Below are 22,330 nucleotides of genomic sequence, written 5' to 3' on the forward strand. Positions count from 1 at the left end.
ATAGACAGAGAATGGAAACCACATTCATGACACTAATCCAGTCCAGGATAGACACTGAGATTCTCAGGAGAAGGACATACATATGTACAGGATTCACTTTTGTAAGTAGGGGAGTAGGGAGATACAGATCAGTCTGTAGGCACAGTGCATGCTTTTCACATCATTCAGCTCTGAAGTCATTCATGAAATTCCCATGAGAGTTCTACCAACTACCATGGAAAACGTATGTCACACCATACCCACTTAGTTGCTACAAACTGGCCTAAATCATCCATAAAAGGGTGAAAAAAGAATCAAAAAATGCTCATGTCCTACTTCATTAATATGACTATTATTATTATGCACGTTTTCTCTGACACATGACATAGCAGGCCCACTGTCTTTCTTGCCTGTAGAAAGTTGAATAAGCAACAGAACTGAAAGGTATCAATTGTGGAAGTTATGAACACAAATATTTTACTTCAGAAATTATGTGATGCCACTGCAAACAAAACAAGTTATTTTTCAGCATGTGTGTTTTCAAAAGAAAACAATGAATTTACAGAGCAATGCAAATTGCAAATTACATTACCCTCATAAATGCCAGATGACCTTTGCAGGCAATTATTTTTCTGTTAATCTTTATACTTCCAGAGGTTGTTTCAGATGTTCCATTGGCAGAAAAATAAAATCTTGCTTGCGTATCCACTCTTCTCTTCACATCAACACTCAGATTATAAAACATTTCTGCAAAATAAAAAAATAAAGAACATAAAAGTTATAAAAACCTTAAGTACAATGATTTCCACGAATTTATGATAAAATCACAATTTTACTCACTCCCTAAAATATGTTCCGTAATATCCACCTTAAAATACCAGCTTAGAATGTTTATGTGGAACAAGTCTTACATTCAAATGCAGCAAGAGTAGTCCAGTTTGACTGCCCATCATCCACAATAAATATGAATGTTATGATATGATCTTGGAACTTTACAGTTTACCATTACTTGTATTCTCTGGAATGATTTTTTAAAGGATAACATAGATTCTCATACAGAAGTTTTAAGCAATTTGACTTCATATACCATGAAGGGAGACCAACTTCTTACACTGTCTGATAGGGGTAGGATGAGGCTCTAAACTGAAAGAGGGGAGATGTAGGTTAGGCGTTAGGATAAAATTCTTCACTCAGAGGGTGGTGAGGCACTGGCACAGCTGCCCAGAGAAGCTGTGGTGCCCCGTCCCTGGAGGCGCTCAAGGCCAGGTTGGATGGGACCCTGGGCAGCTGAGCTGGTGTGGAGCAGCCCTGCCATGGCAGAGCATTGGAACTAGGTGATCATTAAGGTTCCTTCCAACCCAAGCCATTCTATGACTCTATGATTCTATGACTGTATCCTAGAGCATATATAAGCATATAAATGTCACAGAATACTTTTTTTTTTTTTTGTAAATCACTGTGGCCTACTATTTTCACTCACAAACACATTAAAATGATGTATTGAAATGACCATCTGAAACAAAGTCACTACAATGCAGTTCAAAGCTACAAGCTGGCATGTAATCACACTACTATTATATAAGCTAATTTAGGTACTGGAAATAGCGTATCCATGGTACCATTTTCAGTACTGCTACAAAATCTCTGTGAAGATTCTGTGAAATGGTTATACGCAACCCCAGAGGAAAGATTTAGTGTTGCCACAAACTAGTGAGGTAGCTAACAATTAGTTACCAGTTATCACTACATTCTTAGGTTATATTGTAGATGTCATAGACAACTTGGAGTTCCACCTTCATCCTCACCATGCTGCCTCCTCACCTTTTTGACATCATTACCTGTTACATGACACGTAGCTCAAATTGTCTGAGTAAGGATGTGCCAGTATTCAATTTTTTATTTTTTTTATTTTTTTTTTATTATTATTTTTTTTTTTTTACAAAAGTAATGGTTGGACATTGCAGGAGCTAAAAAAAAGATATCCATGTTTTATAGTTTTTCATCTCATCCTGAACTCAGATCAGTGAACACCATTACTCATTAAATACCAATAGCATTATTTTGTAAATATGTGCATTTCAAATGAATACATAAATGGGAAATAGCTTACCAGTATTATCAGGTACCCCTTGTCCTGTGTAGTTAAAGCATATCTGCAGATTCACACAGATGGCAGGCTGGTCATTTTCCATGCAGTTCAAATTAGTTCGATTTATTGACTTTGGGTGTTTTAAGAAAGCTTCAACAATTATCACTGGTTTTGTTCTAAGAATACAGAAGAGTCAGTATTCACAAAACGCTTCAGAAATAACTTACACAATCTGTGCAGAATCCAACGGAATCTCTAATATTGCATTTTTATGTTTTAGTATTATCATTTTTAAGTTATCTGCATTCTTTAAGAACCCAAGTAACTGTATGCAAAGTCTTTGTTGCCTTAAGAAATTTCAGAGAGTTTTTTCTTTCTCATCAAAGTGTTTACTTAAATGTTTCAGGTGTATAGCATTCTGGAGCCAAATGACCGAAGTCAAGGACACCAAGAAGAACATCATGAGGTTACAATCTGCTAGTAATTTTTTAAAAAAACTGCATTTGACAAAGTACAGTTACTCTGCATGGTCTTTAAAAGCACTAAAATGTAGTAACCTCACCTCAGCACCACAGCAGAATCGGATAGAAATGCACCAACTGCTATATCTGTATGAAAAAAATAGATCAACAAGCTTAAAAATAGATCAACAAAGCAAGGTACAAGCGTTAGGTAGCATACTCATCTTTTGGCAACATTTAAAAATGACTTATCCTTTATTTGTTAGAAGGTATGTAAATGGCATGCTTCTTGGTACAGAAGATGATTGCTCAAATACTTGTCCCCTGGCCATTTGCTGGACTTGCAGATATTTGTAATGAGATGATCTGATTCCAGTACCCAAACTGGCTCACTGTAACATTAGCTAATGAAATGATTACTGTAAAAAGTAAAAATTATCTTTTTCTTTCTCTTGGGTACCATGATCTTGCTATTACATCTTTCTTTTACATCTTCAATAACAGTTAGATGACCATAAAAAAAAATGCTTGTCTTCAGCTTTACTTCTTTTCTTCCCAAAATGCAAGATCACATCATCTTAATAACAGATTTTCTTCCATTAAGAGTAACAAGTAGCAGTGAAGTTTTTCCCTTCACTCTTTTAAAATGAAAAATAATCACAATTGTTTAAATCACCTTGATAACCATTGTTATCTGCATCAATACCGCTTGCTATGGACTGTCCAAACATGCTTAAAGAAGTACTGACTTGCTGTGCTGGTATTCTCTAGGGAGCAAAAAGAAGAGAAAATTATTCTTGGAAAGTAATTTTTGTGTTACAATATCCGGTGCAAGTAAGTAGCACAACGACCCTGCTGCTGAAAGCAGTCATGTATCTACCTGTGGAAGTGTACCTCTACAACAAATATTCTTCCACTGCTGTAATTGCTATATCCCACAAACCTGAAGTCTCTAAAACATTTTTCTTTTATGTAAAGGTTATATTATGACTAGAAATCACACTCTGTGTAAAAATTTCTGGAGTCTTTTAAAGTACTGAGTGTTAAATTAAGAGAAAAACCTGTTGATTCAAAAACTTAAGGGTTTTTTTTTTTCCTGAATTGATTGATTTTTCATTGAAAAATCATACCTGTGAAAATGATGGAGTTATTCCATCTTCCCTGCCATTGTATATATAAATAGCTCCTTTTAGATCATCTTCTTGTGGAGCCCCAATTGCTACATCTGTGGAAAAAACAATGATAACAATAAACAGTTGACTAAGAAGCATGATTAAAACACAGTTAAAGAAATCCAAACCACAGTGCATGCCATATCAGAGCACATTTATTTGACTGAATTCAAAAGCAAGAGCTAAAGATGGAGGGAACTGGAAACAATACAGACAAGCTCAGTAACATGACTCTGCCTGAAGTACTGCCTTTCTGTAAAATAAGGGCTAAACAGGCATTAATTTTGTGCAATACAAAATCTGTTTTTACCAATTCTGAATGTGACCCTTAAGAGGTTATCATGGAGAGTAGCTAAAATGTGGTCTTGAACAACAACTACTTGTGTCTTGAAACCATTATGATTTTTTCTGCACTCTGCTATTCCCAAATGGACTAAGCAACTGAAGCACAAGTAGTAGTCTTATTACATTAACTAAAATGAGCAATGTATTTTTCTGTGATATGTCCTTAACAGTTGATAAGAGGAATGAATGGGCATTTAACATGAAAACGAAGGCAGTCTGTTGTCCATACAAAGGAGTATATTTTAAACATGACTTAATCCCTGGATGGTTTGTCAACATAAAAATACACAAACAAACAAACCAACCCTTAAACAGTCCCTACCAAAACATCAACAAAAAGCTCCAGGGTTCAAATAGCCAGAGGACATTCACCAAAAAGCAGGGGAGGATTAATTACAGCATCTTAAAATTCACTCATGCAAATCAATAATGGTAAAATTTCATTCACAAAGAAACAGAACTATCTGTAAATCAGAAATAATATATGGACCACCAAATCAAAATCACAAAAAAAAAAAAAAAAGCAAAAATCTGATGCCTGGGTTTAGCTGAACAGCTCTCTGATTGAATCCACATTGATTGAATCCATACTTGGCTGACTAAAACACACAAAATACGTCTCTCCACTTGTGAGATGAAAATAGGACAGCCAAGTTGCGCTGTCTAATTAAAGCTAAACATATGTTCTTGCAGGGGGGTCAGATTCTACACCAACATGCATGCCATTATCTTCACAGGGCTGATACAAAAAGCTTACATCACTGAAGATGTTGGCTCTGCTGTGCTTTTCTGTTACTTACTATAGACAAATGGTTTCTAGCACCCAATTCCTCTTTATATTTTGCTTCCAGCTGTTTTTCTTACAAGAAAATTTATTTTCCTATTGTCACTCTCAATATCGTTTCCACTTACTCTTTCCAACGTTTAACTTCCTTCAAAAGCTAATCCACTTGCTTCAAGACCCCCTGCAGTTTTATGATGCCCATTTTACATTATATCCCATGTCATATATCTGCTTTGTTATATTGCTGTTAAATTGATTTTACTTCTCTGTTCCCCAGCCCTATCCTTGACTGTTGTTTTCCTTTGCAGTTTGCAAATATTCTAGGGCAAAACTTGAAACTTCTGTGTAAGTTTGTGAAGATGACGCAAAACAGAAGAACTGGAATCTAGCAAGAGTTATAGGAACATTAGCTAAAGGAGGAAAAGGACTGCTTTAGGGAAAAGGAGGCCAGGTAAGAAGCAAATTACTGTTTCAAGTCTTGAAGGTTACAGGAGATGACCAAGAACAGAGGACAAAGGGACAAAATCTTCTCAATCTTTCATAATGCTCCCATTTATGGTGACAGTCCAATGCTCAGTGAAAATTACAACCAAATTTTTTTTGTTTTGTTTTTTAAGATTTTCATACTTACCTTCAAAACCATCATTATCAATGTCTCCTAGATTGGTTATGGACTCCCCAAATCTGGCTGCATATGAGTCACTCCCACTGAGCTCTATGTCCAGTTCTACCATCTCTGCCTTCTGAAGGAAAACATTATTAAAGGCACATTAACAGAGGCTCTTCCGAGGGACACTCCTCAAAATAATAAAACTGCTTGGAGCAGTATAAAATCTTACTCAACTCCTTGCTGCAGAAGCCAGCATTATCAAAGATATCTATCAATATTTAGCATGAGAATGAGAAGGAATAAGACAGCTGTTCTTTAAAAGTGAGAACAACATGTTCCCATAGCAAACACCTGTAAACAGCAGAAGGCTTGTATCAGAGTACAGGAGCTCACTGCTCTGAGAAAACTGTGTGCATTAAAGTCTACACAGCCAGCCTCTGTGGGTGTGTTGCAGAGTCCTGCTGAGATCATCACCATGCTTCTAAAGTTGTTTTTCCCATATCCTGTGTGATACAGGAGAAGAAATCTTTTTGCTTGTTATATGAGAACAACTGTGGTACTATGTATTTTTAAGAGAAAATACTTACAGAACCTGAATTGATATAGACATAAACTCTTCCTTCTTCTCTGATGGTACTTTCCATGGGAGCACCAACTAGCAAGTCTGAGAGGCCATCTGAATTCAGGTCCACAGCACAAACTGAAGCCCCAAAGTAAGAACCAAGCTGTGTGCAAACAAGAAATCCTGTCACTTCACATTTTTTTATGGTAGAAGTTTCTTAGGTGCAGAAAAGTAGCGTGAAAGACTTACCTTTTTACCTTTAACTTCAAACAGAACATTCAGATGCTCATCGATGCTAAAAATGAATGCCTAAAATGAGAAGAAAACAAAAGTGAAGCTCAGCAAACAGTAATCTGAAATGCTATCTTCTATTCTCTTTACAGAATGTGCTATAGAATCATCTAGGCAACACACAGTATCACAAGGCACTGCTGCTTGCTATTTCCTATCTGTACCTTTAACACTGCAGTTCACAGCAGTATTATGTAGACTGTCTTCCCTCCTTCCTTCTTTAACTTTTCTCCCTAGGAGAAATCATATCACCTGACACTAGCCTTTATTCTGTTAATCTAATCTGGGAGATAAATGGGTGGCTAGTTGTGGAGTATTGTTTATATTGTTGGTTTGATCAATCTCTTACTTTACCAGTCTGCTCCTGCTGGGGAGCCCCTCCAATTACTTCTGTGCTGGATGGTGTCAGAAAATGTCCAGCTCCAACAGAGTACCCTGCAAAACAGAAATGCACTATTCAGTACTGTCAATGCTATACAAACTAAAAAATGGGAGCGTGACGTCTGAAAGCTGTCAACACTACAAATTATTACAAGTCTGACATTCAGACCTCATGCAAGTTAGCAATGAAAACAGAAAGGAAAATTTTTAAATATAAGCAAAAGGTCCATACAAACAGTAAGCTCCAGCAAGTAGAAATGAGTGTCAGAAACACATTTCTTCCCAGACATTCAATTATCTGCCAAAGTTTAAAAGTCTGTAAAATAAATGGCAAACATCTTCTGTTACTGCGTATTCTACAGCTGCTCAGTGAGTCCATAATGCAATGCAAACTATCACATGTGCACACAGTGCAACATGGAAGCACTTTATTCAATTGTCACTCTTAACTACTGTTGTAACTGGACTGCAGAGAAATGAAATGTGGGGGTACTTATGCCTGTGCACATCTATATGTCTGTGTATGCATGTTTTTGTACACAATAGCCTCTGTGTGTGTGTCCACACAGCAATAAATCAGACCAAAAGCTTGATTACACAATAAGAAAACATTGCATCAGCTTTTGTAATTGAATCTACATAACAGCGTATTTGTCTGTGTGGAGACAGCTCTCGACAAACAGAACCACATTTTGGTGCAGACGTCCAGCCACAGAATTGTGATGCCACAAGCTGTAGCTACACCAGTCATTGTTATGCCTTCCAGAATGCACTATGGCTAATTTGAAACAGGGAAGACAGTTGACATATTCTGCTACTCTTGCATTTACTGAATTATTGTTGATTTTCACAGCTTTCAGAGAAAATGGAAAAAATCATCTTGGATCAAATAAGAATGGACTTTAAATCTTTCATCTGTAAAGACAGCTGTTTGGAATTCATGTTCTTAATGCCAGCATTTCTTTTCATATTTTAAGGTAAGAGACACAAAAAATACCATTTCTCATTTAAAGGTCAACACCTAGTGCATGCTTATTGAACCAAAACATTAAACTTAATTAGAAGAACCTTAATTTGCCTTAATAAGTATATATACTTATATATATATACTTATACTATACTTATATATATATATACTTATATATATATATACTTATACTATACTTATATATATATATACTTATATATATATACTTATACTATACTTATATATATATACTTATATATATACACTTATACTATACTTATATATATATACTTATATATATATACACTTATACTATACTTATATATATATATATACTTATACTTTCATATATATATATATATATATACATATATATATACTTAATGAGTTATTTTGGTTTGCTGAAGTCTCAACTTTGATAATTGTAATGAACTTTAGAACAAAAAAAAACATCGAAAGAAACTACAATAATCAGAGCGCCCAGATTCCTACTGTGGCATTACAGTGTGTGGGGGAAGAAAAACCACAAAAACTGATTCATTTTCTCCATTTTTAATGATTGATATTATATTGACTTCAACATTTAAAGAACTTTAAAATTAATTTTAAACTTAAAATTTAGAACACATCTTTAGCACTGGCACTCCTGGGATTAACAAAACAAACCCTGAGAAACACTGTGCACTGACTTCAAGATCACAGCTATTTAGCTAAGCCTTTGATTAATATATTTATAAAGTATTAAATATTTGAAGTACCTAGATAACTGCCAAATTTCACTTGGTTATTTGAATGTGTGTAAGCATGGATTGTATTTATAGTTGTATTGTATACAAAAACAGAACCAGTCCAATAATATGATCCAGGGGCTCCCATTATAATTAAGTCCTAAAAGAAAAATAAAACATAGCTTTGTTATTCAGGTTCAAACATTCACGAAATTAGCAAGACAAGTCAAACACTTTCCCTTAGATCTTCAGTCAACTCAGAGAAATGCCACTGGAGATGTGCATGGCTCAGCACCAAGAGATTACCACCAGATTACAGACAACATTTTTCAGCCTTTTTCAAAATATGGTTATTACAAACATTGATCCGGGAACAGTTTAGTATGAACATCAAACTGAATAGTCTCTCTTTTTCTTTGTTTAAAGAAAAATCAGAGTCTTAAAGTGTTGGTTGTATAATACAGAATATTACTCTGCAAAGCAAGAAGATAAGACTTATGAGCGTTAATGTTACATGAAACAAATTAATAGCAAGAGAACCATAAAACTCCATACTTGGTTACATTCATGCTCTTTTTCCATGAATAGTAATTTTTAATCTTAATTGCAGATTAAAAGTGATTTTGAAAGTAAAGTTATTCTTGGTTAGTTTGGGAATTACTGTGCAAATGTTACAGACATTAATTATGTTATTATTATACATTATATGTACACACATACACACACAAGATGTTTGGAATCTTCAATACAAACCCCTATGTAAAAGCTAGACATTCCAGCCTGGCATGACCCATGGTTTTCTCCAAACTTTCGCACATGGTCTGCGTGTAGGAAAGAAACATAAGAGAGGATGAGAAGCATGCAGTTTCAGAACTTACTACCAGGTCTTCAAGAGAAGCTGAGACAAACTTAAAGCAAAACAAAACAATGAATCATCAGTCTTCAGTTCCATAATAAAACTAAAAATCGTGGATTCCCTGGTATGAGCTTTAGTGTCAATACACTGATGTAACAAACCCAAAACACTAAGTATCTCTTGATCACACCTGCCCTTGAAACCTTGTGACTTTAAAGGCTCTAGTTTTTTCTTTAAATTATTCCATGAGAGCAAAAAGTATGAACTGAGCAACACCAATGGATAAAACTCTTCTTTTCCACTCTGCCTATAATCCAGGCAATCTGACTGACAGGCTTTTGTGTCTTGACAGAAGTTGCCCCGATGCTCCATTAAGTCTTTGAAGGAGTTATGACAGATATCTTAGAAATATTGGTACCTATTACCTTTAGCAGTTGTTTTACACCCAAATCTCCTAGCTCTGTTTTCCTGCTCCTCCTTGCTAACTGCCTCCCATCAGGATCCCTTCATCCCATCCCTAGGTTTGTTCACCTAAAAGCCACAGAAGAGAAAAGCATGACTTTCCCCAGGCTCCTGGCAGTCTGTGAAGATGACAGAGGGGGATGTCTGAAGGCACTACACTGTTGGTCTACACAGAGGGGCCAGACTGTGAGCTCTTCCTCACACTGGCAAGGGACGGGGTCATGGACTGCACTCCTGGATGGAAAGGAAGGCTGGTTTTAGGTCTCATTTCTTATTCTGTCCCTGCAGTCCTCCAATGAAGGACTGCTCAACATCTTGAGCAGTGGCCTTAGCAGGAGGCAGCTTACGAACAGGGATGCACAGCAGCTGGACTTGTGACCATGCTGGGAAACCAGAGGCTAAAGAGAGGATGACAACATCAATCAGGTACTACTGATGATTCCCTGCAAGGTACTGCTGAGCAGAGCAAACAAATGACAGGGCAATTGAACTGAAGAGGTCCTCCACTGGCCTATTTTTGGGATGCAGCTATCCAGCCCAACCAGCAAGTATTTGTTTTGCCCACTGAATGCAAAGTTACATCATTCATGAGATCAGCACTCTGCCTTCAAGCTTTTGGCTGCATAAATCCTGCCCAGAGCAGCACAGGATTTTCACAGCTTTGCACCACTGAATTTTGCATCTCATCCTTCCCTAGAAAGGACCCAAGCATATGCTTACCTTTATAACATGGGCATATTCTTCTGCTCAGCTCAGTTCGAAAATCAGAAGAGACAGCAAAACAAATACCATGGGGGAGTTTGTGATCATTTTTTATGTAAAAGATATTTTTCCACCTATGTCCACAAGCCTATGGATAAAAAACATGTGATGTTTGACACAGAAGACTTACGAAGACACTCTGACAAGCAGACTTGCAGCTGCAGCAGTGAATACATACGACAAAAGATCCGTTTTCTCTGGGCTGCCTTGATAAACTGACTCCCAGCCACTGATAATCTCGTTCTTCCATACAAGTCTTCCCACAGTACTCCCCGCTCGGATGGCCTAGGACACAAAAACCAATGCTGAGCATGAGGACAAGCTGACAGGCCACATGGTATCCAACAGAACCTTATGGGGAAAGTTTGGTAACTGACACCTGTCTCCATTTTGCAAAGGCCCCATACACGTTTCACGTTTGTGAACAAAGGCAGGAATGTATGCAACCAAGGGGAGCATGCTGCTTCTGAACATGAGTGTGGAGGTGACAAATGACTTCACCGTAACACAGAAACTGTAGCAGAAAGCGATGTTATACTCAGTCTGATGAGGATCTTATTTTTTTTTAAAGTAGCATCTCTGTCATGGCTTACATCATATCACTATGAAACAATCCTTAAGTAGTAAGTTCATGTTACTAACCTAACTGAGCTCAAAGATTTTCAACTGAATCAAAAAATGAAAGTGAAGTCCGAATGAGAAATCAAGGAAATCCAGCACAGAATTCAGAAATCCAGCATGTTCCTTTTGTTCCCTCCCCACATTTTGTTTTTGTTTTAAAACACCTATGAGTGAGTTTATAGAGTAAATCTGGATTCCCTATCCTGGAATTCAGTCTTCCGGGGTCTGTTACTATCTTAGGGTCAGTTTTAGAAACGTTCTTTGCAAGGATTTCTTCAGCATCCTTCTTATCTATGTATCAGTCAGTAGCAGATCTTAAAATTATCTCTACTGTAAATGGCTGGCAGGTAGAGGGTATACAACTGCAGTCTCTATGGGGAATGTTAAATTCCTCTGTCGACATGTACTGCATACTTCTTGCCTTGTTGCATTTATTTAGCAGTAAGTCTTTGGGGTTTTGTTATGGAGAGTTAAATTTTAAAAACCTTAGAGAACACAATGAAATTTCTTCAAACTCTCCCAAAAAGGATGAAGGGATGAAAGGATTGAGCACAGCCCCGCTGAAAAAGACCTGAGGGTACTGGTGGATGGAAAGCCAGCAATGTGCCCTCGCAGCTCAGAAATCCAAATGTATCCTGAGCTGCATCAAAAGCTGTGTGACCAGCAGGGCAAGGGAGGTGATCCTACCCCTCTACTCTGCACTGGTGAGGCCTCACCTGGAGTATTGCATCCAGATGTGGAATCCTCAGTACAGGAGAGACATGGACCTGTTGGAGCACGTCCAGAGGAGGGCTACAAAAATCATCCCAGGGATGGAACACCTCCCTGTGAGGACAGTCTGAGAAAGCTGCGGTTGTTCAGCCTGGAGAAGGCTGCAAGGTGACCTGATAGCAGCTTTTCAGTATCTAAAAGGGAGCTACAGGAAGGAAGGGGACAGATTCTTTAGCAGGATCTGGGGCAATAGAACAAGGGGAAATGGCTTCAAGCTCAAAGAGGGAAGATTTAGGACAGATATAAAGTCTTCTACAGTGAGGGTGGTGGGGCACAGGTTGCCTAGCGTTGTGGTTGATGCGCTGCCCCTGGAGACTTTTAAGACGAGGCTGGATCACGCCCTGGGCAACATAATTTAGCTGTGGTGTTCCTGTTCATTGCAGGGCAGTTGGACTAGATGGCCTTCAGAGGTCCCTTCTAACTCTAAGGATTCTGTGATTCAAAAGATTACAGCACTACCAAGCCAGCAAATACTCACTTCCTCCTAGGAAGCAGCAGTAGCATCTCTTGTAAGAAAAAGCTGCACATTTAAAAGTTATATAAATCATGCTTTACATTTGAAAGAGTACCTCCTGCACACCTGGGAGGATAAACATTAACATATACTGAACCAGTATTTTTTCTATGCATCACCATGACACAGCTTACGAAGAAACTGCTTATAAAATAAGGAAATACATAATGCCATTTGAGCAAGTTGCTCTGTAGTTTTGAAGACTCTCCCAGATGCATTGCTGTAGTGACGAGCTGTGATTCCTGAAGCCCAAGCACTACATTACGCAGGAGCAGGCACCAGTTCTGGGGACATCCCACCCCTCACCCCTGTGTGGGCACAGGGCTGAGATCTATCACTGTCCTCTGCATTAGAGTGAACATGAAGTCCTAATTCACTGGATTTGTTGAATTGATCTCGGAGAACACAACCAATCCATATTAAGAATGGAAACAGAAAAGGGTGTACCCAGTCCATTCAGTCACCAGGGGATGCATGAATGACTGTGGGCTTTGCTATATACCACTGTTTTAAATGATTGTGTACCTAGAGAATTTTGTGTATCAGCGAGTTTCGGACAGAAAATACCAGATTTATAGTATCAAGGTAATTCTTTGTCACATGGTAAAAACATAAGGAGAAGCATCTGCAGGAATAAAAGCCACTGCATTCCCAGGTGTAGGAATTAATACTCCCTTAAATCAGAAAAGCCACTTCTGGCAACTCCCTTCAAGCAATGCTTTCTGTCCTCCTATGACAAAGAATTACTTGGGATTTCCTTGATAGTGCATGTGGGTTTGTAGAAAATGGACTAAGTGGAGCAGGCTGGTATCATAACTCTAACCTCAGGAGGTTTCCTGAACCTTTTTTATCAGTAAGTCAAGCAAGATCAGATAACAGCAACATCTGAGATAGGAGAAAGCTTTGCTCATCTCAATACTTCACTCTTGTACATATGTCAGAGGTCCTTAACAAGAAAAAGCACCACCACTCACTGCTGCTTATTGGGTTATATTTCCTTTCTCCTGGGCTCCACCATGTGTTGATTCAGACTTCCTTTGGCCCTCTGCTGACTGCTGCCTTGCGTCTCCTCTCTTTCTCTGACTGGCAATCATTCAAATGTCTTGAAAATGATAGGCCTTTGTGAGCAAGAGAAGGGTGAATTTGACATCCTAGACACGGTGATGAGCCCCTGCTCAGCGTAGGGCCTTATAAAGGCTTCCTCTGGTGATAAAGCTACATTCTGCACAAGCAACAGAGCTGCACTACATAAGCTCAGGAGGACACAGCAGCTTGACTGCCTCAGGGAAAAGGAGCATGCGTTGTCATAAAGTCACTGAGAGATAAGTAATTGCCCTGTCTGTGTACATTACACAGCTGGAAGATATACTTCTGCTACAATCTTTGCTGTACACATCCAGAGAAACTGTGTAATCGCACATAAACAAGGTCAGAACTCGAAAAGCCATTTCTAGTTCGGCCTCAAGGACTCTAATACAGATGTTTGCAATGTCATCTGAGAAACCAGTTTTATATAACTTGCTTCAGTGCTCTCCGTACCCAACAGCCTCCCACAATCCTTTTTATCCTCCCAGAACTCCTTTAATGCTATCTGATTACAACAACCATCTACGGCAAGGACAAACCTCCTGATGCCCTTTTCTTAGATGCCAAGGCCTCAGCCTCCTTTCATTTGCCCAAAGCAATCTTCTCTCTTTTCAGGGATTGGATAGATCTTTTCCCTCTAATGCTCCTCAAACCACTTCCACCTGGAAGATGATGTTAGTTGAGAGCTGTTTCTGTGATCCCATAACAGACCTAGGCTTGGACAGCCCTGCCTTCTTTAGAATACATTTCCAAGTAGACCACTAGCAGGGTATGATCAGTGCAGGTGAGATCAAAAGGAACATCACTGAGATCAAGGTTGAACACAGGTCTGCCTTCTGGGGAAAGCTATTAGCTGCTCACTTTTCCATCGTAATGGTTCGGCTGGGGGAGCTAGAGGGCAATTTCTTCTTAAGTTAATTGCAGCTGGGACTTAAAGGAAGGGTAGAAGACATTGTGGGCAGTGCTTTCTGATCTGATTCTTAAAAAAACAAACAAAAAACCATGCACAGACTTTACAGTATATATTGTAGTTGAAACTTTTGTTTCCTTTTTAGACTGGTTGGTAATTTCTATAAAGTCTCCTGTTCTTTAGCCACTAAAAAGCTCTCAGTTTCAAATCTGAGAGCAATTTGATTGAAAACATTCTACAAGTCCAAATTGTAAGAGGTCAAAAGATCTGAACAGCAAGACCCTCTACAGTCATCTACTACTGCCCCAAACTGACACGAATAAGGTCTTGAAGTTCAAAAACATGTTAGCAGGCTGACAGTGCTCTGGATAATATATTTGAGCATTCTATTTTGTATTAGTGCCTACAGCTCCCAGCTATGTCTGCATCTAACGTAAACCATCACCTAGAAACACTCCAATTTTGAATAAATCAGTGGCCTAGACTGTCTGGCACCAGTGACAGAAGTACTAGAGCTAGAAACAAGACTCGCAACTTTACTTCTCTTCTCAGCAATCAGAGCATTTTAGAAGTACCAATGAGGGGCTGTGAAGGCAAAGATTTCCTAATGGATTTCATTGTTTCTCTTGTTTTTTACACCAGCCCATATACTTGCTACACCATGAGCAATATAACAATTGTCTGGATGAGTTGTTTTTGGATGCTGTGATGACTGTAGCATAAGACTGTTCCCAGCAGCTCTTTCTCTACTGAGCAATCAGACAGGGACATGTGACACAGAAAACACAGCAGCACTTCTATGTGATCAGGGGCTTCTTAAATTGCCCGTGAATCCTTCGTTAATTTCTTAAGCCAGTTTCAAGGCTACTTTAGTGAAAAATAGCAACAATATGTTCTAAAACTTTTCTGTCCAAGTCCTTAAGTTTATTAGAAAGTTCTGATGTTCAAAAAAACCCACTTCTGTTATCTACATTTCATATCCAGAAACACATCATCTCAAAGACTCATCTGAAAGAAAAGTGAATTTGAGTAATTAAGAGGAAGATAAAAATGGCTGTTTTGCCATCTGCCTGTCCCAGGAATGTAATATGTCCTTGCACTTTTTTCAGATAAAATTACCCTATTCTGCAAGCTCAGAACCCAAACTTGATGCTGGTAACAAGCAGAAGAACTCACTGACTGACTGAAAGATACAGTGTTGATAAAGACCGTTATGACCCCAAGATGCCGACAGCCTCAATGAGCTAGACAAGAGATAATTAAGTTTAGCTTTGCAACTGCAAATTCCCTTGTGTATTTCTGTGACCGCACAGCAGGAAGGCAGAGACTTAATGAAGTTCAGATCCTATCCTACTTCATTTACATCCCATGCACCGCATCACGGTTTGCTGCCTTACTGACCTCACTTCTTATTTTACTGCAGAACTCTTCCTTTAAATGCATTTACCTTCAGAAGTACTGTAGACATACCTTGGTATTACAGAGATACTATCTAGCACTAAGGGAAATAAACATTTAGTAAAACTCTCTTGTGGTATCACTGTTTTTAAAAGCTCAGGACAAGACAGTAAACATTGCTGTGTAAGCTACAGTCTTTAAGTCCAGAGACGGAAGCGGTTTTAACCTAAGCTTTTAGTACCAGGTAAACACTTCTAGTCACCTGTTGCATCATTTGCTTTCAGATCTCCTAAGCTACTGAGGAAAAGACCATGAATTTCCTTTGTTAGACAGAGCTTTTGTCTCCACACTGGCTAAACGAGTGAATGGAGAAGTGCTGCAGAGGTATTGTAGCTTTCAAAGAAGCTGAAACCTTAGCACCCCCCTCCTCACCTACACAGTGGGAGGCTATTTTAGCTTCCAATCCAGGAGTAGAGCCTCAACACCATTTTTGCGTATGCTACTTCATCCACTAGTTGACTTCTTTGACTTTCCCAAGCCTCTTAAACAAGCAACTGGAGAAGAAAGCTATTTCTTATACATTGTATAAATTTAACATTGGAAGAAAATTACTCCAATAAATAAAAAACAACAAACCAACACCAACCAACTACTTGGGCTGGAATGACTTCACCAACTGTTCTTTCTACGAGCAGCCACTTGCACGCTATCTATTCGTAACTTAGTTACGAAAGGTAACTTTTACTGACAGTTGCAAAAAACGGGTCAAACCTGTCCATTCTAAGCACCACGCGGAGTGGCACAAAGAAATCGTTGTTCTAACATTTTTGTCTCAGAATCCTGCGCCCATCCTGAGCGCCCACTGGGGCACGGTGCGCTATCGCCTGCATTGCTTTCAAACGTTTTGAAAACTTTCCCGCGCTTCTTATCCTGACCAGGCAGCAAGTTGGCGGCTCTAACGGCTCGGGCGGGCATGGCGCAACAGGACGTTCAGGAGACTTCAGAGGCACAGCACAAAGACAGAGCAAAATATGTCGTGCACACGGAGGATGTGAACAGAGCCCAGAGCAACCGAGATGTGCGCACGGAAACCTGTTGAGAAGAGCTCTTGTTTTGAGCAGGAATCGGGCACTTGGAAGTTGGGTGTGCAGTCACACCTCCCGAGGATGGGAGAAGTTTGGTTACATGAGGAGGTGGAAAAATGGAATCAGTCACACGTAGCTTTGGCCCCCTGAAGCTCAGTTCACGAAGAGGGATGAGCACACGTGCCAGGTAGCTGTGCCGCGCTGTGAGTCGGGGCGGCTGCTGCAGGAATGGCTCTGCAAAAGGCCCAGGCCCGTGTTCCGAGCCCCGTGCCGGTGACAGCCGCTCTGCCTCAGCAGCCTGCTGCGGGAAGCACGAGAAAGCACCGAACCTCCCCACGGAGCGGCCGAGCCGGGCCGAGATGCGAGACAAGAAAGCGGGAGCGGGCACTTCTCGGCCAAGTTCTGATGCTGTCCGTTGTTCCCAGGCGGAGAAAAGCCGCCTCTCTTCCCATCGGCGCAAAGCGGCCCCGCAGCGCCCGGCAGCAGCCCCCATCCCGCAGTGCTCAACAGTCAGCCCGCCGCCCGCCGCCGACTCACCGAGCTGGAGCTGCTCGCAACTCCCGCGGGGATTGCTCCCGATCCGGCAGCGGAAGATGGCCCCAGGGCTGATCACGGAACTGTTGGCGGCCCAGCTGGCCTGCGGGGCGCCCACCACGAGCCTGTGGGCAGAGGGGAGGCGTAAGGCGGCAGCGACGGGGGGCTGCGACCGCGCGGCGGCCCCGACCCGTCCGGGACTCACCAGCGCTCCTCGCCGTGGCCCATCAGGAGAACCGAGTAGCCGAAGAACGTGCCGTTATCCCCGCGGAAGAGCAGCGGGTGCCGGGTGTCCACGTTGTAGGTCCGCGCCGTCGGCAGACACTGCCACAGCAGCAACAGCGGGGCGGCCCAGCGCGCAGCCCGCCCGCAGCTCCTCATGGCTCCGGCCGGCACCGGGCAGACGGGCGCCCTCCTTCACGCTCCGCTCGGGGAGGGAGGCGGCCCCGCCCTGCCCTGCTCCGTACCCTGCCCCGGACGGGGCGGCCCGCGCCCCTAACAGCGACCGCTGCCGGCGGGGCGAGCGGGGAGCTGCGGTGTGCGCGGTGCTGGGCGCTTTCGGGAGGGGACGACTCCACCGCGCCGCTTTCTGCCGCGCCGCAGCAACCCCATTGCCGTCTCAGGCTCGAGGTCGGGTTTCTCCCCGCCCCGTCCGCGCCCGGCGGTGCCGGAACGGCACGGTCTGGGGGGCTCCCCCGGGGGGGCTCGGCTTGCCGGACCTCGCACGGCGGGGCCGTCAGTCCTCACACCTGCCCGGCGGGCGGCGTGGGTGAGCCGTCTGGGCGCGGTATGGCGGCGGTGGGTCCGGCAGAGCAGGGCCTTGCCCGAAATGCCCGCCGGCATTCCTGCCCGCTGCTTTCGACGTGCCCGAGGCGTGCTGGATTCCATTGGCTGGATCCCCTGAGCGCGTCTCCCCCGAGTCCCAGCAGGGAAACCCCAGCCAAGCTGCAGGGAAACTATGTGGTCAGATTTGCATTTTCCTTTTAAAACGGATTAATCCCAGAATCTGTTCTGTTAGATTTGCTGCACCTCAGCTGTCATACCGAAGGGGCATTCCTGGCCACCCTGCCATGGCTGGGGATATCTGAGTCCTCAGCCCCTTCCTGCCCACGTAAGAGACCGCTCCCAGCTGATGACTTCCTTCTGAGGGGGATGAAGTCAGAACAACTTTACTCACATTTTAAAATGACTTTTACATTCATGTTCAGTTCTTTCTGTGAGTTGCTTGCAAAGTTATTAGCCAGCCTGCTGGACCGCACAGGAGTGAAAAAAAACAACAAACCCAAGCATTGCACAGGAGGTTGAATGCTTATCAGATAGCAAGATAGCAAGGCTTCCTTGATCTTAGCAAGAGGCTTTGCTGTTTGTGTTTCGATTTACCTCATGCTGAATTGTTGAAATCAAGGCTGTCACCTCTGCCAGCAAACCTTGCCTCAGAGTCCCTTGAATACCAGGGCTTCCTGTTGCTGCAGCAGTCTTGTAACAGAGCAGAGCCCAATGCAATTTTGAGTTAAAGGAACAAAAACTCTTCAAAATTTAATGTTTAGTTGCAAAGATTACTACTTGGAGCTGGGAGATAAATCCATTCTGATTTCCGCTGGTGAATATTCCACACGTTAGAAATAAGCGTGAGATGGTGGCGTACCATTCTCTAATGGAAATTCAGAACATGACATTTTAAGCTGCTTGAAATAAAAAAGAAACCCTCTCATTCCCATTCAGCTGGTGGAGGTGTGAAAAACGTAAGCCCTCTGCTAAATACTGAGCAGTTACCAGAGTGGGACGTTGAGGCAATGCAGGATCAATATATCTCATCTTCCTAAGCGCATTCAGGTGTGTAGCTCCTGGAATGAGATCAGTGCACTGCAAGGTCTGACAGTCAGTCAACTCTCTCTGTTCTTTTTAAAGTTCTGATCTCTAGAACAATCACAGGGCTTCCCTGGGAAATACTGATGCGGGGCAGTGACTGTTTCGTGTAAAGGAGTTAAACAACCCCTCAGCTGCTATTCATCTTCCTTCCAACTGCTTACATCAAAGGAGCTATGACAATCAACAGCAGCTGTGAATCTGCATTTCTACCAGGCAAGTTTTCACTGTCATTCTGAAAGCAACAAAACAAGCATGATTCAAATCCAAAATGCTAAATTGTGGTTTAATTGGTGGGAAACCATAACATCATTTCATCACTGCCTGACCCCATAGTCAGTTTTCAGGGACTTTCAGGCTTTTCTCTGAGAGATCATTACAATTCTTGAGTTTGTTTCTTAGTCACAAAAATCACCAAGAAGCTCTATCCCTTGAATGCCAGAGAAGGGGAGAACAATTTCTCAGCCTCCTTTTGGCTGGCAATTGTATGGCCCAGGCATATCTGTCCTTTCTTCTCTCTCTCAAGACCAATTTTAAGTCTATCATTTTGCACATAGTTGATGCAGGAACCAAGTGAGTGCAACTAGGCAGTTTCCTTGCAGCTGTGTTTCTATCCATTTGGGGGAATTGCAGAATTGTAGGGGTTGCAAGGGACCACTGAAGATAATCTAGTTCAAACCCCTGCTAAAGCAGGTTCCCTACAGTAAGTTGCCCAGGAAAGCATCTGGTTGGGTTGTCGTTTGAGTATCTCCAGAGAAGGAACCGCAACTTCTTCCACACCTCAACCGCAACCTCTTCCACACTACCCCTTTTTTAGGTGGCCTTTTCCTCACAGTTGTCACTGGAGCTTATCAACAAGTGTCATACAGACAAGGGATAAACATACACAAGTTGTTTGCAGAATTCAGAGATGAGTTAATCTTTTGAAACTTGTATGTTTGAGAGAGTCTGGGGAAAAAGAAATGCAGCTGAAATTTATAGTGATTTCGTAGAACCTCCAGTCTAGTGGTCCCTGGACTGCTACAGAGGGTACGGAGCTGGCACAGATGCTAGCTGACAAGAAGAGGTAGATCCTGAAGCTGTGGTCTTCAGCTGTTAGCACATAAATAGCTGCTTACTTGAAGCAGATAAGAACTGTGTTATACTTTCCTTGTCAGGAAGAAATGTGTCCATTGTTTCTTAGATTGTATTAGAGTAGATGCAGTCGCTATCCATCATTGAAGTCTGTGGAATTACATAAATCTTCTGGAGTATCAGAAACCAATATTCTGAGAAATACCTGAAGTATTCAGCACCAATCATGTGTATGGCCAGGAGAGCACAAAATCTCAAAGCAAAACTGACAAAATGGTGTAATAGAGAGAAAACTTGAGTTTTAAGGATTCAGAAAACTTTGCAGAAAAGATAGAACCAATGCTGGAAGCTAAGTACCTGTAGATACAGAGAAAATACATATTTATATTTTCTTCACAAATACGGATACTGAAATCACCCTGAAATAATGAAAATAAATCATTCCCAAAATAACCTTGCCAGTATGCAATCTCAGCAGCATATCTCCTGCAGTATTCTGTGATTAAACACTAGAGCAAAATGTCATGGTGATTTGCTCTTCTGCTTGTTGCTGGTTCACCATCTAAGGCAATTTCAATGAAGCTCTTGGGATGGCTTGTTACGTGAGAAAGTATATTAGGCCATAGTTTGGCAATTGTATTTTATAGCAGATGTGTGCACTTCATCTGATTCTCCTCATCTTTTGCTGCTCATTCTTGAATCATGCTGCTGTCTCTGTGACACTGCTATGTATCTGAGCAGTGAACAATATGAGAAAAGTGTTCTGGGTTAAAAACCCAGCTACACCCCCAGATGTAGATCAGTGCATATATTGTGTGACTGGCCAGTTGTACTGGGTGTGCCAGTAAGGTGGTTTAGGCCAGTTCCCCAGCTCATGGGGCTGTATCAGTAAGTGGCAAGAATCTGAAAAGCTAAAGGCCGAAGTCTATCCATCTAATTCCATAAAATGGAAATAAAAATCCATTTCCCCAGTACTGAGTGAGCTGGAGTTCAGACATCTTAGCCCAAATATTCTTCTGCCTGTGCCCTAAGGTGCCTGGCTTACAAAAGTTATATTGGAGTAAGCCTGATTTACTGATGCCATAAATGTCAGCATACAATATCATGTGAGCGAGGTAACTTAAGTTTGTATGTGCTCCTTCAGGTTTCAGTATTCCACATGTAATTATGAACACTGAATATTCCTGGAGAAGTTTGTTGATGTTGGTGGGAAGAATGTGAGCATAACCAGAACAGGCCATATCACCTCTGCCGTGTACATCAGCAGTTAGATTTAGACAAATGTAGGTACAAAGAAGTAAGCACGATTTGCTGATGTAAACCAGAACATATATTCATAAGCAGAACTGTCAATATCTGGAGTCACTGTACACGTACTTGGCAGAGGTTAGATAACAACAAATACCAAATACCACTGTAAAACTGCCTGGGTGAAGCTAAGCATCTACTGCACAACAGAGTGAAGTTGCTCAGACACTACGCAACAGAAGTGAGGTTACTATTTGGCAACACTTCTGGCACTCTGCTTCTGGGCTTTTCATCCTGGATGCTAAGGGAGATTAGCCTTTTGGAAGGCACATTTGAGAATTCTGTTTGTAACCCAACTGAACGGTATAAAAATACAGCTTTCAATGGAAAATATGTTTATTATGTAATCTTAGAAACCCTTCTTTCCCCGGGCTCCTAGGTTCCACAGGATGTAATAATTAGACTTTTAACAGATCACCCATTTTATCTCTCCTGTTCAGCTAGAGCCCTTCTAATCCACGGGTACCAGTTGTCTTTCTTTGAGATGGTCTGATACTTATTGAAGTCTGTGGTTTTCCTCATCTTGAATTTAATTTTGAAATTTGTTTCCAGTTCTGAAGACCTTGATCCCCGAAAGCCAATCTACTTTTTCCAGCTGTAATTGTTTGTCTACAAAATGTAATTTCTCAACTTTATAAACCTTGTCTCCACAAAGCCCTATGATAATCAGGGCTATACTATGACTATAATAATCTATGAACATAGAATCAAAAT

The 22,330-nt window shown here is 41.3% G+C and overlaps 1 protein-coding gene and 1 long non-coding RNA gene across 6 annotated transcripts in view; one reads left to right on the forward strand and one right to left on the reverse strand.

Annotated features, from left to right (window-relative positions):
• ITGA4 (integrin subunit alpha 4) overlaps positions 1 to 17,762 on the reverse strand; it is a 33,746-nt gene extending 15,984 nt beyond the window's left edge. The window contains exons 1-15 of the mRNA XM_421974.8: positions 17,574 to 17,762; positions 17,372 to 17,493; positions 10,628 to 10,734; positions 10,408 to 10,537; positions 9,123 to 9,190; positions 8,400 to 8,529; positions 6,643 to 6,728; positions 6,252 to 6,311; positions 6,028 to 6,165; positions 5,462 to 5,573; positions 3,660 to 3,754; positions 3,206 to 3,296; positions 2,631 to 2,676; positions 2,090 to 2,244; positions 572 to 726 (exon numbers count right to left, since the gene is read on the reverse strand). Coding sequence (XP_421974.3) covers positions 572 to 726; positions 2,090 to 2,244; positions 2,631 to 2,676; positions 3,206 to 3,296; positions 3,660 to 3,754; positions 5,462 to 5,573; positions 6,028 to 6,165; positions 6,252 to 6,311; positions 6,643 to 6,728; positions 8,400 to 8,529; positions 9,123 to 9,190; positions 10,408 to 10,537; positions 10,628 to 10,734; positions 17,372 to 17,493; positions 17,574 to 17,749 — 1,671 coding nt within the window. The 5' untranslated portion in view covers positions 17,750 to 17,762. The remainder of the gene's footprint in view (positions 1 to 571; positions 727 to 2,089; positions 2,245 to 2,630; positions 2,677 to 3,205; positions 3,297 to 3,659; positions 3,755 to 5,461; positions 5,574 to 6,027; positions 6,166 to 6,251; positions 6,312 to 6,642; positions 6,729 to 8,399; positions 8,530 to 9,122; positions 9,191 to 10,407; positions 10,538 to 10,627; positions 10,735 to 17,371; positions 17,494 to 17,573) is intronic.
• The window catches only part of LOC107053809, a 43,281-nt gene that overhangs the window by 13,665 nt on the left and 7,286 nt on the right, over positions 1 to 22,330 (forward strand). For 2 of the 5 annotated variants that reach the window (XR_001467476.3, XR_005861349.1), the window contains 3 exons: positions 2,475 to 2,534; positions 5,139 to 5,281; positions 7,528 to 7,651. This is a non-coding gene — a long non-coding RNA (uncharacterized LOC107053809). Of the gene's footprint in view, positions 1 to 2,474; positions 2,535 to 5,138; positions 5,282 to 7,527; positions 7,652 to 9,746; positions 11,073 to 15,460; positions 16,681 to 19,276; positions 19,450 to 22,330 lie in introns of those variants that run through there. The other 3 variants (XR_005861347.1, XR_005861348.1, XR_006939863.1) reach the window with 3 other exon arrangements.

The sequence above is a fragment of the Gallus gallus genome, chromosome 7 (genome assembly GCF_016699485.2).
Source record: "Gallus gallus isolate bGalGal1 chromosome 7, bGalGal1.mat.broiler.GRCg7b, whole genome shotgun sequence".
NCBI classification, from domain to species: Eukaryota; Metazoa; Chordata; class Aves; order Galliformes; family Phasianidae; genus Gallus; species Gallus gallus.